The sequence below is a fragment of the Chroicocephalus ridibundus genome, chromosome 2, assembly GCF_963924245.1.
Source record: "Chroicocephalus ridibundus chromosome 2, bChrRid1.1, whole genome shotgun sequence".
Lineage (NCBI taxonomy): Eukaryota > Metazoa > Chordata > Aves > Charadriiformes > Laridae > Chroicocephalus > Chroicocephalus ridibundus.
The window spans coordinates 8211424-8229633 of NC_086285.1; the positions used below are offsets into that span (position 1 = coordinate 8211424).

The 18210-nt window shown below is 44.9% G+C and overlaps 1 protein-coding gene across 13 annotated transcripts in view; it reads right to left on the reverse strand.

Annotated features, from left to right (window-relative positions):
- KMT2C (lysine methyltransferase 2C) overlaps positions 1-13656 on the reverse strand; it is a 203739-nt gene extending 190083 nt beyond the window's left edge. For 8 of the 13 annotated variants that reach the window (XM_063324381.1, XM_063324377.1, XM_063324386.1 and 5 more), the window contains exons 1-2: positions 13271-13655; positions 12721-12897 (exon numbers count right to left, since the gene is read on the reverse strand). In XM_063324381.1, coding sequence (XP_063180451.1) covers positions 12721-12896 — 176 coding nt within the window. In that variant the 5' untranslated portion in view covers position 12897; positions 13271-13655. Of the gene's footprint in view, positions 1-12720; positions 12898-13008; positions 13143-13270 lie in introns of those variants that run through there. The other 5 variants (XM_063324375.1, XM_063324376.1, XM_063324379.1 and 2 more) reach the window with 2 other exon arrangements.
- Between the last annotated feature and the right edge of the window lie 4554 nt (positions 13657-18210).

The window sequence follows — 18210 nt, forward strand, 5'->3', positions numbered from 1 at the left end:
AAACACCTTCTGCAACGTAAAGGTTATTACACATAATTCACTGTGTGAAAGCAATGGGTACACCATAAATAATGGACATGACCATCAGAGTGATGCTCATAGAACAGGATCACGGAATAACTCAGGTTGGAAAAGACCTCGAAGGTCAGCGAGCCCAACCTCCTGCTAAAAAGCAGAGTCAGCTCCCCAAATGGTCTGCAAACATTTTTGAAGTTTAATTCATTGTTTACATAGCTGTGTAATTATACACAGTGCTGAAATCTGACAGTGGGACCTTATTTGAAATAACTTATGCCCCGAAAAAATCAAGTACATACAACGGGGACCAGTGCATAAAGGTGATATCCAGATGGCCTAAATCACACCTACACCCCTTTGTCTAGTATTTTCTATTAGATAGCTTTAAGGAACTCCCTGCTCAGACCTTAGTCCTTCTGAATTGAATTTCAGAGATACCTAGTTCTCTCTTCTGACTAAGAATAAAGACTTCAGCAGAATTTGAGTATGCTTCCTCCTATTCATTAGTAAGCTCCTTCAGAGTAGTACAGTAAGTATTATTATTCTTTTAATGCTTTGAAAGAAAACAATTCAGCTAGAAACTAGACCATCACAATACTGCTGAAAAAGAAACCTAGGTGGCGTGACGATGGGAGCTAGAATTCAGTCTCTGCCCTGTCCCCAAGGCCCATTACTAATAGCTGTTATGGAATAAGCTCCCACACCACATGACGTGGTCACATCCACGCAGCTGTGTATTCCCCGGGTTCATACTGAGGGCTACATATTGGGGGACCAAAAAAAAAAAAAAAAAAAAAAAGGAAGAAAAAAAGGCAACAGAAAACCTCAACAACTTTAATAACAACCCTTAGAGTCTTTAGATAAAAGCCAGCTAACAAATGTTTATCACAATACTTTCCCAAATTCTAGTGAAACAAGGAAAAACAGTGCACCTTAAAGGACAGCTGAGCGCCCAAGCTCCAACTCAACAAGTTTATACATGTCCAAGACAGTCATGACTTCACTTTTTTGAAGTGTAAGCATGTTAACTAAGTATAGACAAGAAATCCTCACTGGTCCAAAAAAGCCTTTAAAATAACATGGTCAAGCTAACAATTTAAAAACAGGTTCTTTTTGCCTATCAAGACAGTCTAAAGCAAGTAAAATGAAAAAAGACACATTAATTGAAAAAGTAAACTGAAAATATTCCTAAAACAATATAACGTAAATAAATATTGTTTAAATAAATAAAAAACAACATTAAGTTATCAATAATTTAACCGCCTACTGACAGTGTCTGGTTAACGAGCTTTGAGATCAAGATTTTCTACTTGTCCATGAAGTATGTACACAATCAGCAGTACGTTCTCTGTTCTGTTCTACCAGTGGATCCTTATCGGAGAAGACCACATGTAGAGCACACAGAATATGTGAGTCAGTTTACCAAGTTTTTGTATTTATTCTTTACCAACAAATGCATTCGGAACAGAAATGATTGTATCTCCAAGCTGTACACAGCACACGATAGGACAAAGAATACTCTCCCATTCCGTTACAAAAAGAGGCGACAGAATAGCCAGCCATGAGCCAACCCTTACTGCTACATGAAAGACTTTAGGAAAATAATTTCTTTAAATAATCTCGCTTACAGATCATTTATTTCCTGAGTTCCCCCCCTCTCCCCCCAGCTTCTGGGCCCAGTTCTCTCCTAAAGGGTTTCTGGAAGACACAGGAAGAAAAATAAATTAGAATTCCTGCTGAATCTGTTTTGCACTTTCCTTTGTATAAATCTCTACCAGGATGCCTGATGCAAGGTTAATTATGCAAAACATGAACCAGGGAAAATTGCGTATCGGAAGACTGAAGTAGCACTGAAAGCCAGTGTTTCCCAGAGCTGTATGGCTTGTACATCCCACCTCATCTGCTCCCACTAGAGCAATTCTGCTGTGAGCTGTTCTTCCTAAACTTACATCCCTACGGGTTAGAGAACATTAACTGTGGCACAGTGTTTGCCCAGGAGGCTGAAAGTAAAACTAATGAGAATTCTATCAGTTTCACTGAATTCCTCCTTAAAAAAAAAAAAAAAAAAAAAACCAAAAAAAAAAACCCACAACAAACCACCAGTTATAGTTATACTAGTAAATTAAACATAGCTGGTGATGTTGGCCTTGAGGCCAACTAGCACATAACAGCCTATATCCATGCTCCCTAATTCTCAAACTCCCAAACAAAGCAGCCACACTTAAGCTCTGCTGGGAACGCTGTGTGTCCCTGGACCAGCCCTGAGATCCCTTTGGAAGAGTGCCGGCAGGCCCAGATCGAACCTGTACAAGCAACTACTGCAACGATGACAGCAGGGATGATGGCATCCAGTGACTCCAAACGTGCCCTGTTGGTTTTTTCACGAGCACAGACACGGCCACTGTGAAGAAGCCGAGTGCTTCAGGTGCCAGAATGCTACTACTAGCTACCACCAGGCCACTAATCAATAAAAAACACAAGCACAGTCATTAATTAGCCTGATTTATAAATGGTAAAAATTAAGGAAATTGACATGAAATCTCTTTATTTTGAATTTTATTTCAAAATTCCCTTTTCCAAGACGTTCTTCACAATGCAAAGCATCTGGCCCATTTCTAAGTGAAGCTCTAGTCTCATGCCATGGGCCACGGTAAGAAAAAAACCACTATACTCACTTGCTTTCATTACAAGGAAGGAAAAAAAAGACAGAGGAGAGAAGGAAAAAAGTGGGAGCAGAAACAAAAGCATAAGCAACAGAGAATGGGAACTAGGGAATAAGGAACTAGAAAGGCCATTTTAAACATAAAAACTTCTACTGACCAAATGAGGGGAAGATGATAAGCCTTTTGAAGCAACTAACAGAGCTCTCAGAGCATGTGTCTCGAGGGTAAGAGGAGGCCTTCACCATCCGGACGTCTAATGGAAAACCAAAATAACAGAACAAACAGCCCAACATGTTTGTGAAAATGTTGAGGACAACTGTTTCACAAAGTTGAGGATGCCAGAAGAGCAGTTACTTCACACTTCACTCTATTAGGGCAGGCTCCATTTTAAACATCTCAATGTGTACAGCGATTTGGCTGGAAGTGGTAACGAGAAGCATTCCCTGTGCCAAGGAAGCGGGGGGGGGGGGGGGAAATGAGCACAGTACAAAAAGGAGAACAAATTTTTATCTTCAATTAACCGAAATAAGAAAAGCAAATTTCAACAAACTCTTTGAACTTGTTGCTAGAATCTCTTGAGAATGTGATTTAAAGGAGGACTGGCAGTTCTTGTACTGAAATACACACAATGACAAAGTATTCCAATGCAGGGGAAAGATAGGAAATGTGGTATTACAATACAGGCTGCATCAAAAGCAGCCAGTAATAAGGGTCTGAAACTAGAAAGAGTCATATTAGGAATGGAAACAAGGGCATTTTAATGAATATAAAGGAACAGCATAAACTGTCAGGGATAAAAATCAGAAGAGATAAAAGCACAGCATGCGCTATTACCACTGTGCAATATAAAAGGCAAACAAAGTTTCAGAAATATTTTAGAAGTAAGAATAAAAACACAAAAGTCAGTACAAAACAACGTTAAAGAAGAACAAAAGGATAACAAAACAGAATCAAATGTCGTTCTCTGTATTTCAGCCTTCATAAAAGAGATTTATTGTAGCTAATACTAAAAACTGATTTTGTTATTAGGCTAAATAGTCAGGGAATTCAAATCAGCAGGACTGGAAGAAATTCACACTATATATCAGAAACAAACGGAAGTCATCTCTAAACTGAGTGATCCATAATACAGTCCTGGTCAAATTGCCCTAAGACAGGTCAGCAACAATGAACTAGAGAACTCAAAGGGTATTTATTTGCAAATTATTTTCAAGCAAGGTTGGAGAACATTGCAAGAACGTTCCTCCAGGACCTGCATGAGGAAATTCACACCCATAGAAGAGCTGCATATGACACATGGCTGAGGCAGGGATTAGAAACATTTTAGCAGACAAGATCTTAATAAAAATCATTCTCATAAATTGAAAAGTCATTCATAGCAACCAAGTGAAACTTAGCAAAGACTAGCAAACTTTCAAAGGATAAATCAAGTAAGTCAGCATTATGATGCTATAGAGGTTAAGCTTGTTCAGTGCAGAACAAAGGAGACAATATCCTAATAAACAAAAGTTTATTATTAAAATTGTTCTCCCTATCAGCTGTGGAGTCTTAACTGTGAATAGTAGAAGACAAAACTGGCTTAATCAGCAGGAAAGAATATTCATTTTATACTTTGGAAAATCAGTTACTGAAGCCAATTGCCTAGAGATGCAGTGGAACTGCATTCACCAAATACTTTAAAAACAAGTTGGAGAAACTTCTGTCAGAAGTGGTACAAATACACAACACAGAAGGATGAGCAAGATCACCCTGAAGTCTTTTTTGGCCATCCAGTTCTATTCATATGTGGTGATACCGCAAAACTAAATATTCATCATATTTAAAAGAATTTCATTGTGCCTCTGAAGTCCACACTTCACAAAAAAAAAAACCAAACCCTAAATAATTCACATTCTATATTTATGAAATGGCTTACTAAGAAAATCTCCCAAGTTTTAATACAGTATAGCTCCTCCCTTTATTAATAACAATATGGAGACATCCTATCATGTTTTGTTGAGAAAACTTTCCCTAAGAACACTGCAGACAGGCTTCACTGCCAAAACCAGGAGGGCAGACACCATTATCAGAATATCCCGGGTTCCATGAACCCTGGGATGTTCCAGAAGTCGTTCTGGATTAGCTACGGCTTCCAGACAGTGCTTTCCAACGGTCACATAAGATGCTACTAAACATTAAGCAGCAGAAAATGGAGATTTGGACCACAACTTCACTACCAAAAATTCCTCATATCTTACTGTGCCATACAAGTGATTGAACTGTATATGCCCCAAGGAATAGAAATACTATAATAGACAAAATAAAAAATTGGTAAATTTTCCTAAAGCTGGTTTTTTTTTTCAGATAGCCTAATTAAAACTATTTTTAGCAAGAATTTATTGTCAGTGATGAGGCAGCAGAAAAGCAAAAAAGCCTCTTCTTTTTTTTCTCCCCCCTGCCCAAAGCCAAAACTCTAGGGGGAACATCCTGGTTTGACAGGATTTCCAGCAGTTCCTTCAAGAAAAGCAATTAGAATGTTGATAAATACAGCATTGAAAATTAGTAAATATATATTTATATCGGAATGGCTGGCAATAGGATTTGGTGCATGTGCCATTTAATAAAAACATTTCCAAAAATGTGAAAGGAAGAATATTCTGAAAAGCAAGATCTAGTGTTATTTTATTTTAAGTCCTAGATATTGATATACTTGTAGGAAGGAGCTTTCAGAATAGCAGGAACTATTGTTAACATAAAGCATTTTACTTATACTATTATTTTGGGGTACTTTGAATATTCAATTTAAGAATGATTCTGAGGATCAAAGTGAGAACCAAAGTTCCTTATTTAATCAATACCAACATTTGGGGCAAGAATCAGTTAGATGAGAACAACTCATCTCTCTATATGTTGTGAAGAACCTTCTCAACAGCATTGGTTTTTTTAAAGCAACCAACCAACCAGCACATATAACATGACTATAGGCTGTAAAAATCTCTCACAATCTCCTGTAAGAACTCCTATATTGAAGAACTCAATGGAGTCAGCAAAAAAAAAAACCCAAACACCCCCAAATTTCAGGCAACCGAGGCTCCGGCTTCGCAGATCCTACTCAAAGCTGGCAGCACTACCCGAAGACATAGCTCTGTCTCCCCGCAGCCTGGCCGCTCGCTTTGGCCTCCTCCCTTACGCTATCACAAACACGTTTCTTTGCCAGCTTAGGTTTAACCCAGCTCAGTTTCCCAAGGCAGCTCCCCACAAGGATACACCAACGCCTGGGTCAGCACATGGGAGAGAACAAACAGCTGGTAGCAGAGGGAGGGAGGGAGGGAGGGAGGGAGGGAGGGAGGGCAGCAGCACCGGTGCCTCTTTTCACTGCCAGAACTCGCTTAAGATTTATGGGGTTTGAGGAAAATAACCACCTGATGCACTCCATACACTCACTGCCGAGGTTTCTCCAAGTAATAAATATTCTAGATTTTAAGGGCTTTTTCCTACTTCATCTTATTTTCTTTCAAAAGCACCAATGCCACTAGAAGAACTTAATGCAGTTCTTGAAGCCTTATTTTGACTAACCCATCTGATAAACTCAGGAATGGCATGAATGGGCATGTTTAGTGCCATCCTTCTATTAAAAAACAGTGAAAAAGAAAACAAAAAAGGTGAAATTCAATGCAAGTTACTAGCGAACAGTATTTGCTACAGTGAAATCCTGCTTATCTGTATTTAGCCAAACTATATGAATCATGCAGATTGCATGAACTGATAAACAAATATATTAAACATAGAAAGGAGAAAAGCTTGCAATATTTTTTGAAATTGTTTGTCGCTACATTGTTTACCATTTCATAACATTTTAGCATACCTGTGACAACTTTTCTTAAAAAGTTAAATCCACAGCATCGGTGTATAACACCACAAGGGAACGATCACTAGTGGTGGGTAAGGCAAGTCTATTTTCCCTGGTTATACATGACCCTGCTGCCCCTCCAACACTGTTGTGGGACAGCTGGGATGAGGAGGAAAAAAACCAACTGTGGCCTGAGAAAGGCAGAGCCAACCACCTTGGAAACTCAAATGACGACAAGGAATAGAAATGTCCATTTCCAATTACTTATCTTATGAAAGAACAATAACAAGAAGTTAGTAGGAGTTGAGCACCCTAAGAAGAACAAAAAAAGAATATACACGATCAGAGCCAAGAAATTGGAAGCGTTTTATTGTTTTAAGCTGGGAAAAAGTCCCCGGTGTCATTGAATACAGGATGAAAAGGTATCTGGTGTGTAGATGGCTCAGAGAGTAGAAACCAAGAGACTGGGTTCTTATTGCTACTTCTGCAAAGACGTGCCGTATGACCAATATACCTAATACGTTGAGGTCTCACAGACTGTCATCATACTTGGTCTGTCATGATACCACCTGATAGCTCTTGGAGGTCCTCTCATGACAAGTGCCACAAAAGTTCAATGGATCATCAAATACAAACGTTAACAATCTAACAACTGCAATGCCAAAAAAAAAAAATCCTGAAGAATTCTTTATTTGCAACTGCACTGTTTCAAATTGTGAAAACTGTAGGCTAATGTTATAGAAAAATATCTGTTTTCAACATTAAGCCTCATCTCACCAACCCTTAAGGCTCAAGCGAAGACACCTCTTCACATTAATCAACATTTCAACAAATTTGATAATGTGGCAAAACACATTATCATAACAACAGTTCTATAAAACCCACTATGTGTAACAACTTTCACCATCATCCATCACATAAATCCTGTCATGAGCCGAAAATCAAAAGATTAATACAGAGATCATTTACCTGCTGAGCAAAACAGTACTGTGCGCAGTTACAGCCAGGCTCCCATGCAAGGACTAGACAGGACAGCTGGGGAATTGCTTGGCAGTAAGACTAGGATGGAGGAGGTAACGTAGCCCTGTCTGCTGAAGAAAATGGCATGAAGTTCCCGTGGGACCCTGCTGCATGCAACTCGGTCCTGTCCCACCACGGACCAGTAAGGCCTTCAAAGACCCAATGTCACGTCTTGATTACGAAGCCTACTCCCGTGCCTCACCTCTTCACGCTGTGTGATCTGGTGTGTGCCTTCTGGCTTTTGGCCAAACATGGTGATACGTGGCTTGGAGAGGCAGGAGTATAGGCCACTGTTTGCTTTAATACCTTAACCCTTACCCATGCAGTACTTGTACAAAGCCCATCCATCAAAAAAACTCCCACCTTGCCACGTAGTAACAACTTTCCCTAACTATGAACGTGTATTTAGGAACGTCTTTATTGTATAACACAATATAAATTTTACATTTGCCAATATTAAATTTTGAAGTGAGAAAAGGGCAGGCAAGTAAAGATAAAAGCATCACATAGAAGGTGCGTGACAAACTAAAACACAGCTGAGCTATAAAGAGAGTCCATGCAACACATTAAGGTTCTTTTGAAATGAGTGTAGGTATCTTTAAATATTGGCCTACCCTAATGCAAATACAGCTAAAGTAATAAGAAAAATTCTTAAATAATCATTTCCTGGCAAAAATACTATGCTTACGTGTCCTCAAAACTATCTGCATGTGTGAAATCTATGGCCTTTGAAAACCTACTGCAGCTTACATTGGCCAAAGCAATGAAAAACTAGGACAAAAAAATTAAAACATAGGAAATACAAAGTAAACACACAAAAAGTTTTCCACAAATGTCATGCCTTTTGAAATCATTATCCTGTGCTGTTTTAAACTACCCACATTTGCAAAAATAATTTGTATCATACATCAAAGTCTGATGGATGCTGAAAATAAAATTTAAAGTGAGCTTAGATACTGACTTACAAAGTAACTGTCATAACGATCACAATTATTAAGACTTCTGTTACTAAATTTTTGCTAAAAAGATACATCTGTTTGTGCTGCTTATAACCTGTATAGATTAAGAAAGCTCTAGCACTTAAAATAGATTACAGAAATGCTGACTGCACCTGTACAATACTATTCTGATACATTTTCACGAGTAACCAGCTGTTCATACAATGACAATATGGTTAAAACAGAACCAACACTCTTCCCCTGCAACTTCTTTTTGAACACATTCCTATCCTTCAGGTCCATAGTCTGGAAGTCAAGGTATAACCAAGTACAGAAGTTTCCAACATTTCAGGCTATATGATGAGATGGTCCCTAATATTTCCATTTTTCCTATACAATAACAGCAAGGCATCTTTTTTAATTAGGCACCACAAAGTTTCTTTCTCCTACATCACTTTGTATCTTCAATAATGCAACTTTATTCTCTTTTTTTGACTTTCATGAGTGTAATCTCGTCACCTTTTAAATTCATTTGAAAGCTGATACTACAAAAATATTTTCCTCATTCATTGCTTTGGTTGTAGTTCTTTGCGTTCTTCCTTCTTCCTGATGAACCATATCATGAACCACCTACTTGCTCTCAATTTTGAGGCTCTGCACAGCCTATTCTAGCTCTATCTATTAAATTTGAACCACTACTCTATACCGATACACAATTGTCAAAACTGTGGAAGAAAAGGAAGAAAAATATGAGTGTTTGTGTAGCATTTTAGGTAGGAAACAAGCTATCTGTGAAAATCCTCAGGGTGACAATGCCACCCTCCTTTAAATATATCCTCCAAGTCTGATGCTTATGAATCATTCACTGATGCTGAGATAGCCAGCGTACTTGAACTTCTGCGTGTTCTTTTGCTCGTAGCATTCTCACAGCTCCCTTGTGCTTTCCCAATGCATTTCTTACACTTACATGCTGTCTTATCTTTACATTTAAATTAAGAAATTGTTTGTGCAGAAGCAAGCTTTGCATATGCATTTGTACTGTATGTAGTGTAATGGTGCCCTGGCCTCTAGGCACAATTACAATATAAATAATAAAAATGAACTGTTCACCTAAGATTAAGTCTCCTGACAGTGCTATTCATGAAGCTATATCCTTCAAACAATGATAAAAAGCTGTTCTAGCGTCATGCTGCACTATCAGTAATTCTCCAGGTACTGACGCCACCTATTCCTAGTTCATCACCTATAGGACTCCTCGACTGTTCCCTATACATACCTGTGCCCAGAGCACCACTGCAGTTTTTACTGATAACCAGGTAAAACGCAGAAGGACAGGGACTTGCACAGAGCTGTCCTACTGAAGAACCCTGTGCTCCCTTAACATAAGCCTACTTCTGGGAAGAGTTGAGAATCCTTGGCATCTCGCAGAAGCAGATTCAAGGCAGTTTTCCATCTGTCTGCTTAAACTCATCAAATTTGCTTAAAAACATGGCCTTCAAGAAGGCAAAATACCAACCTACAGCATTCTCCAATATGGTATTGTTCTTTAATGGAGGCATCCATAGCCAAGGAATTATTCTATTTTGGCTTTGCTGGTTTAATGCAGGGCTCTTCATTTTATTATTACTTAGACTGCACTTAGACTGAACATTCAGTGGAACATTTCCTATAATGGGATAAAGCGGCTGAACAATTTGACTGGCTAATAGTGATTTAGACATGTGATTACAGTACAGAAAATGGTCTGACATATGCTCTTTTATCTGGTTTACATGAGGCACATTAATCCAACTGGAAAGCACAGAAGTGAAAAGGAAGGGAGGACCAAGCAGTCATATAAAAAAAAAAAAACCAAACAAAAAACCAGAAAATATTTTTACTTATTTTATTTCTGCATTTGCTTAGCTAATTGTAATCAGTATTTTGTAAGTAGCAAAACTTATGAAATAAAACCATTTTCTCACTAAAATGGATGCAACCAAAAAAGACCTGTCTATATCTACTCTGTGAAAGTTAGAAAAATCATAATATTTTATGAAATCTTAGTTTTAAAAGCATTTATGACTTATGTCATAAGGCCTTTACCAACATTACAGGTTTTCCATAAGGACAGAGAAGGACACCAGCCACACTTAGCACCACAATCATAGTGTGGAGAAAAACAGTATTGATTAATTTTAATTTTTGTCTCAGCTAACTTCATTTCTGGCTCTTTCAGGAACACTTATAGTCATGTCAGCATTAAGTACATATATTTACAGGAAAATTTTATTTCCTCCTAAAACTAGACAACAATACTACCATGACACCAAAAACCTAACTGAAAAAAAAAAAAGAATCACCTCTTAAGCACCCACTTAGTCATCAAGAGCGTGTACACAACCTCAGGTTGGCCAACAAGATATGCCAATTTTCACAAATAACACTATTTTGCCTTTTGTGCAGACCAGTACATTTCAGCTGTATTTGCGTTTTTCTTCTTAAAACTTCTTCTAAAATAAAGTACTCAAAGGTTTTCTCTGTAAGGTTTGGATTCTACGTGTAGAAATAAAACCAAAATATGTAAAGCAAAGAGTAAAGCAGATGAACCTAAGAACTATACTGTGTGTATATGTTTGTCAACTACTTTTAACTATCACTATATGAAAATTTGTATCAAGTGAATACGTAATATAACTGAAAGAGGGAGCTGGAAAGAATGCATCCCCACCAAACCCGGGGGTGAACGTTGAAATCTTTGAAGAGAAACTTTCACCAACAACCAAAAAAAAAAAAAATCCATATATCCCAAAGTAATGATAGTTCTGTCCTGAGATATTTATGTAACGCCTATTTGTAAAAACAAATCGTAACAGAGGAAAGCACAGTCTTTGCCTGCGGAGTCCCGTGCTGGTGTTTTGGACATCCACCGTGACCTTATGGTTGGACTCGGTGACCTCAAAGGTCTTTTCCAACCCAAATGATTCTGAGGGTGAGGCCTGGGGTGGGCGTTCAGGGAAGCGCCAGCCCCTCACATGAGTGGTTAAGCAGACACCAGGGGTGTCAAACTGAGAGCGTCCCTTCAAAACAAAGGGGAACAAACTCTGACACCCCCCGGGCTCCGGCAGCCTCTAATAAATATTACGTTTCTTCTCAAAATGTGCTCGCCCGGCTTTGCCCTATTACTGCTGCCACCAGGTATGCCGTGGCAAGGGCCACCCTGCTCAAAAATAACCCTCGGGGACGGCCGCCAGCGCGGCAGCGGCCGCCAGGCCTCTGCCAGCCCAGCCCGCCTCGACGCCTCAGGCCGACCAGCGGCAGCGCGGCCATGCCCGCCCGGCTCCCTCAGCGGGGAAAGGCTCGTCGGCACGACGGGCCGCCCCGCACCCGCCCTGCGGGAACTCCCGGGCGCCCGCCCCGGGGCTGAGGGGAGCGGCGCGGCCCCCTCAGGAGCGGCTCCCCCGAGGGGCGGGCAGCGGCGCGGCCGGCGGTGGGGCTGGCGAACGCCCGCGCCCCCGGCGGGGAGAGGCCGCGGTGAAGGGAAAATGAGACGGAGCCAAGGAAGAGGCGGCCCCCGCCGCCCCCCTGCCCGGCTTGTGTTTGTTGTGCTTCGGCACCGTCCCGGCGGCGCGTCCCTCCCCGGGCGGCTGACAGCTCCCCCGGCCGCTCCCCGGCGCACGGCGGGGGAACTCCTGCCTCAACTTTGCCTGTCCACACCCGCCCCTGTGGGTGTCTGTGTGAGGAGAAGGGGGGGTGTTCTCCTCGCCACCCGCCGAGAAACGTCTTTTTTTCCCCAAAAAAACCCCACGAGAGGTGGGGAGGATCAAAAGGGAAAGGGACGAGAAACTACCGTTCACGCACAGGGAGTAGCGCTGAAGGCAGCCGGGCGTCCCGGAGGAGGAGAGAGCCAGAAAGGAGAAGGGGGAAGGGAAGGGAAGAAAAAAAAAAAAAAAAACCAAACACCAGGAGGAAGAGGGGGACGAGCTAAAGAGAAACTCCGAAGAAGGAGGAGAAGGGACAGGGACGGTGAAAGAAAAGTGGGAAAGGGAGAGCAGGCGGAGGAAGACAAAGGTGAAGAAGGAGGAGGAGGAGGGGAAAGTGCAAAGGGGAGAGGAGGAGAAGAAAGAAGGGCTCTTCTCAAAATGGCATTAGGCAGGAGGGAGGGAGGGAGGGAGGGGGCGAGGAGCCGCGGGTCTCCGCTGACAGCTCTGCCCGCGCCCGGCCGCCGGCCCCCTGCCCCTCTCTGCCTCGCACACACAAGCGCTGAACTTACTTCTTTCTGGCTCTCTGGAAAGGGGAAGCGCCATCTTTGCGAGGCCGGCCCCTAGGTCTTTTGTCTGTGGCTGCTGCTGCTGCTGCTGCGGGGGGAGCTCCAGGCTCGGGGGGCTGCTGCTGCTGCTGAGGCGGCTCCACCACCGCCACCACCAGACTCTTGTCCTCCGTTGACATCCTAGTCAGCAGGACGAGAGAGACACATGGATGATGATGATGAGGATGAAGATGAAGATGGTGATGGGGATCCCGATGCTCCTCCTGCTCCCGCGGCTCCTCTCCTCCTCACCTCCGCCTCCTCCACCTCCGCCTCGCATTGCTGGCCTCAGCCGCCGCCGACCAGCACAGGTAGCAGGGGGAGCAGCATGGGGGAGCGCGGGGGGAGGCGGGGGGGCGAAGAGAGAGCGAGAGCGCAGAGGCAGGAAGGGTCTCACACACAATAACACCCCCTCCCCGGCTCGGCGGGGTCTGCCGGGGCTGGGGGAGGTGAAGGAGAAGCGAGCGAGAGGCGGCCGATCCGCCGCTGGGCGCACACACACGCACACACACACCCCCTTCTCCTCAGAGGCCCCGGGAGCTGGCGGCGGCTCCGGCTCCTGTGCTGCCCGGCTGCGGCGGCCGCCGCTTCATTGTACACTGGCCCTGCGCCCTCCCCCCGCGCAGAGCCCCCGGGGGCGGAGGAGGAGCAGGCGGCGGCGGAGGCGGCGGCGGGGGCCGAGGCCGAGCGGAGGAAGTTTTGACAGCTCCAGCTGTTGTGTGTGTGTGTGCCGTGGGCTGAGTCCGGCCGGGCTCCGCGTCCCCTTCCCAGCCGGGCCGGGAGCAGGAAGTTTAACTTTGGGGGAAAAGAAGGAGGAGGAAAGGGTGAAAAAGGGGGAGGAGGAAGGAGGAGGCGGCTCCCTCCCCGCGGGGTGGAGAAGGGATCCCGGCGCTGCCCTGGTGTGTAACCCCCCCCCCCCGCCTCCCTTCCCCCCTCTCCGTCAGTGCGACACATAGACAGGGCGCCCGCCTCCCCCCGCCGCGGCCCCACACTGCGCCTGCCCGCCCGTCCCGCCGCGCAGACACCCATCCGCCGCCGCCGCTGACCTCACGGGCTGCGGGGAAAGCGCGGAGCGGCGGAGCGGGGACGGGACGCGACGCCACGGGGCGCTCCCCGCACCCCCGCTCCTCCCCCCTTCCCCCCCCCACGCTCCCTCACCCCGCCCTTGTTTTTTTTTATTTATTTTCCCTGTGGAAAAGGAAGGGAAAAAAAAAAAGCCCCATCCAGGCTGCCCCCGCCCCATCCCCGCACTCCGGGGGCAGCGCATGGCGGCCGGCCCGGAGGCGCTGGCTCCTCCCGGGGAGCTGCAGCTTGGAAGGCGGGGAGCCCCCCCCTCCCCCCGCCTTCCCGTCCCCTCGGGGCCGGGGGGAGGCGGGGAGCCGCGGCCGCCCCGGGGGAGGGGAGGGAGGGAGGGAGCAGAGTTCAGCGCCGTGTGCGAGGGAGACAAAGTCTGGGGAGCGTGGCCGCTTTCCAGCAGCTCCGGCTGGAACAGCTGCGGCCGGTCGGGGCGGGAGGGGGCCTCCCCCGGGCAGGGGCCTTGCTGGCTGCCTGCCCGCCCGGCTGCGCCGCGGCTCGGGGCGGGGTTAAGCCTCATTACATGGGATTTAACGTGTCCCGGAGGCCGGGAGGGACCCCGGCTTCGAAGCGGGCAGGGGGGGAGGGAGCGCTATGGCTTGGCAGCCGGAGAAAAGTCCGGCCGCGGGGCGAGGGAGCGGGGCCGCGCCCCCCGGACTTTCCTCTCGGGGCGGGGGCGGCCGCGTAGCCGAGCGGGCCCGCCGGCGGGGAGCAGGCCGCTCCGCGGCCCGCCCGCACAAGGGGCCTCCCCAGCCGCAGCGGACGCCGCCCTGAGGGCAGCTCCTGAGGCGGCCTCCCCCCCGCCCGGCCTCCCTCCTCCTTCCCTCCCTCCTTGCCGCGGCGGGCAGCGCCGCGGGGCCCCTCGCCCCGGGCCCCGGCCTCCCTCCCTCCTTCTCCGCCTCCGTCCTCCCTCCTTCCTTCTCTCCGCCCGCGGCTGGAGCAGGCTGCGCGAAGGGAGTCACTGGGTGCACAGATGCTGAATCATGAAATGGGTCGTGTTGGGTAGACAGGGCTTGAGAACTTCGCCGGACTTCCAAGAGACGGTGGGGAGCGGTTTCCCCGAGGCTCTCTGTACAGATAGAGCTACGCCAAGCGTTTCTCCCTTGTCACTGAGGTGTCTCGGAGTCTCGGTTGGTAAAATGGCCTTGGGTGGCACATAGGTACAACGAGGAAGGAGGAGCTGACGGTAGTCACTTTTTTTTTTTTTTTTTTTTTTTACGTAAAAATAAACAGCTATCCGGAGCTTTACACTGTGCATCCTTCTCAAAATTTTTGCTCGTCAGCTTCGTGAAACACCAGATGAAAATGGCATGCTGTGGCAAATAAGGCTTTTGCTGGCCGGTTTTCCTGGGAACCATTTCATAAGAAAAAATGCCTTCATTGGTTCGTTTCCTAGGTTTGTGGGTAATTAAATTAGACCTTTGTGACATTTTTAGATCTGTATGTGGAGAGAGAGGTTATACATTTATCGCCATTTATACATGTATGTATACAAACATATATGTGTATTTCTATAAAGCCATTCCTTTCACTCAGGTGTGCAAGGGCAGCAGCTGGATTGTTGTTGTGACTTTCTTGGCCCTTTTACTGAAAATTTAATCATTTCTGCCAAATTAAAATATACATGCTGAGCTAAATGTTGGTATTATGAGATCTGCGAATGACAACATAGGTATACTGCTCATATGACTTCAGATACGGGAACTTCATCTGTTTACATGTTGTCTGACAGAAGAAAGTGCCTTTAAATTTGTTAACTCAGGCAAGTTAGCATAATTTAACGGAAAACGTTTAATGCTGTAGAGGTCCAGGCTTGGGTGGAGTAGAGGGGAAAAAAAAGCAGGGAAGGGGAGGGAGAGGGAAGTAAAAGGCCACAGCCTCTGCACAGTGGGGTGGCTGGTGTGGCACTTGCGAGGGTTGCCAGGTTGCCATCTGGCCTGCTAAAAAAAATGGCCATCTCCTGCAGCACTGACTGTGCATGTGCGCATCTCCTGCGCGCGCGCCGTGGCTTGGGTGAGTCGAGGATGTGTCAGAGCTGCTCTGCATGTGCAGATTGATTTGAGCTGAGACACGTGAGCGGGCTGTGGGCTCAGATCTACTGCGAGGTGTATGGGGAATAACCGTCACATCCCGCAGCAGAAACGCATTCTGTGAAATCACTAGATGGGCTTGTCCACGCGTGGTTCATCCAGTCCTCCTGTGTACACGTTGTTTAATCACGTTGTTAGATCACCTGTAAGTGGTTGAGCTTTGGCTTTGAACTTTTTTCTCCATTGTTTTTTATATTAACTGTATGTAGCTATCACGATATAAAATCTGAGTGGAGGCAGGACAAAGTTAGCTCTGGTGTAGTGTGGTCTAGGACAAGAGTGTGTTAAGGGAGTTATTAGTTATCCCACTGTGCCTTATCTCGTTACGTGTCCGAACAAAGCAAGGCAGGTCTGTTCTGTGAACTGCTGCAGCCATTGCTGTGGCAATCAAAGGTGTGAAGAGTTATGTAGGACTGAGAGAGACTTGTGAGCAGGAGCCTAAAGCAGAGATGGAATTGTAGGAAACTATTTGCTGGCATTATTTATCACCTAGTGAAGGCAGGGGGACAAGCTGGGAGAAAGTGTCACCAAACAAATCCAGGGTAGGAGTGCTTTGTTGGTTCAGGATGTTTGAACAGCTCTGTCAGGAACGTTTTTACATTTATACCTGGTCCACGCTAGCCACCTATTATAAATAATCTCTGTCTGGAAAACACACATTTTTACAGCAAAGACATAACGCTAAAAGTCCTCTGCTTTACTGAATGTTAACAAGATCTTCCAGTTCATTATAAACTAACGCAGGTGAACTGACACACCTGATTTTTTTTAACTTTCAAGGGCCAGCAGCTTTGAAACTTTCAACTAGATTTTTGCATTCTAATCTTCCTTAAAATAAACATTTCTGTGTTTCTGGAGTTGTTGCTGAAATGTAAGTGAGACCATTGCCATGCTGATAAAACAAGACATGCTAACGGTTTTAACTTCAAAACACCTTAAGTTGTCCCAATGCACTTAATGACAGAGTGATACTTTCATAATAGAACAAGTTGAAGACAGGACACTGTCTTAAATCAGGTAGTTAAGGAAAATGATCCTGTTATAGAAATAATTAAAGGAAAATGACAACTGGTATGTAAATACCGTTGTACCATTATACAACTAAAGTAGTATATGTAACAGAAATAAAGAGTATTCCAGATTCTATCAGGAATGGGATCCAGGTACTTTCTCTTTTATGACATTAGTTCAGAACTCTGCCCATTTAATGACCGTTCACTACTCTACATAAAACAAAAAGTTTAATTTTTGTTCTCTTTGCATATGTGTTTCCATGGCAGAAGAGTTCACCAAGTTATCACAACAGCTTCGTTCGTCAGCAACACGCTAACGTTTTAAATGTCCAGTATATTGAACCACTTGGTCTTTAACCTGTGCTAAACTGGTAATTGACTGTGGTGAACATCTGCTTACTTCAATATGCTGCTCTGAACACTGGGGAGATGTTGGTGCTGGTGCACATCCCATTTGGCTTTCCTCGCTGCAAGAATGGCAAACTGCAGGAAAAACGTGCGGTGGGCAGTTGAGGGTAGTAACCACATCAACTGCCCAGGGTAGTTTTTTACGTCGGCGTTCAAATTCAGCCAAGTAGTTCAAAAATAGCTGAATAACTGTTTTTTTCAGTACTTTAAAAAAAGACAACCCCAAGATAATTTGAAAGAGTTCTAGACAGAGACGAAATCAAGTGGCAAAATCGGGATTACATCATACAAATACATGACTCCTAGTTTATTTGTACTAAACTTGGCTGGACTAAAAAAAAAAGCATATGTTAATTGTCGTATGCTAACAAACACATTGTAGAAGTCTAGTTTTAAACTTGAAATGTTTGTTTCTTCTTTTCATCGGTTTTGCTTACTTGTCATCTTGTAGATCTGTCTTACTTTAGGCAGCAGCACAGCCTGGATAGCGGGTACGACGTACCCTTGAGCGGTGGTGACTTTCCCAGCAGGTTGGTGGGATGCTCGTTGCTGCGGATGGTGGGGGATAAGCCTCACTTCCCATCCGGAGCAGTATTCCCAGGCAGCTGGAAAATTCCAGTTATCAGGTGCTCCGGAGCAACGGACAGATAGCATGGAGGTCCAGCCCCCTAAAATCCATCTAACTCCTTTTTTTTAGGAGTATAGTTCAGGGTGTGTGAAGAAAAACATTTCATTCTACTTCTTGGTTTCTCACCCGCTCCCCACCGCGAAGTATCCCGATTTATATTCTAGAACAGCTGCTCTCCACACAAACTAATCTAGCATTTGCATGAACACGGGCAAATGCAGCCTGGGCTCCGCATCCCCAG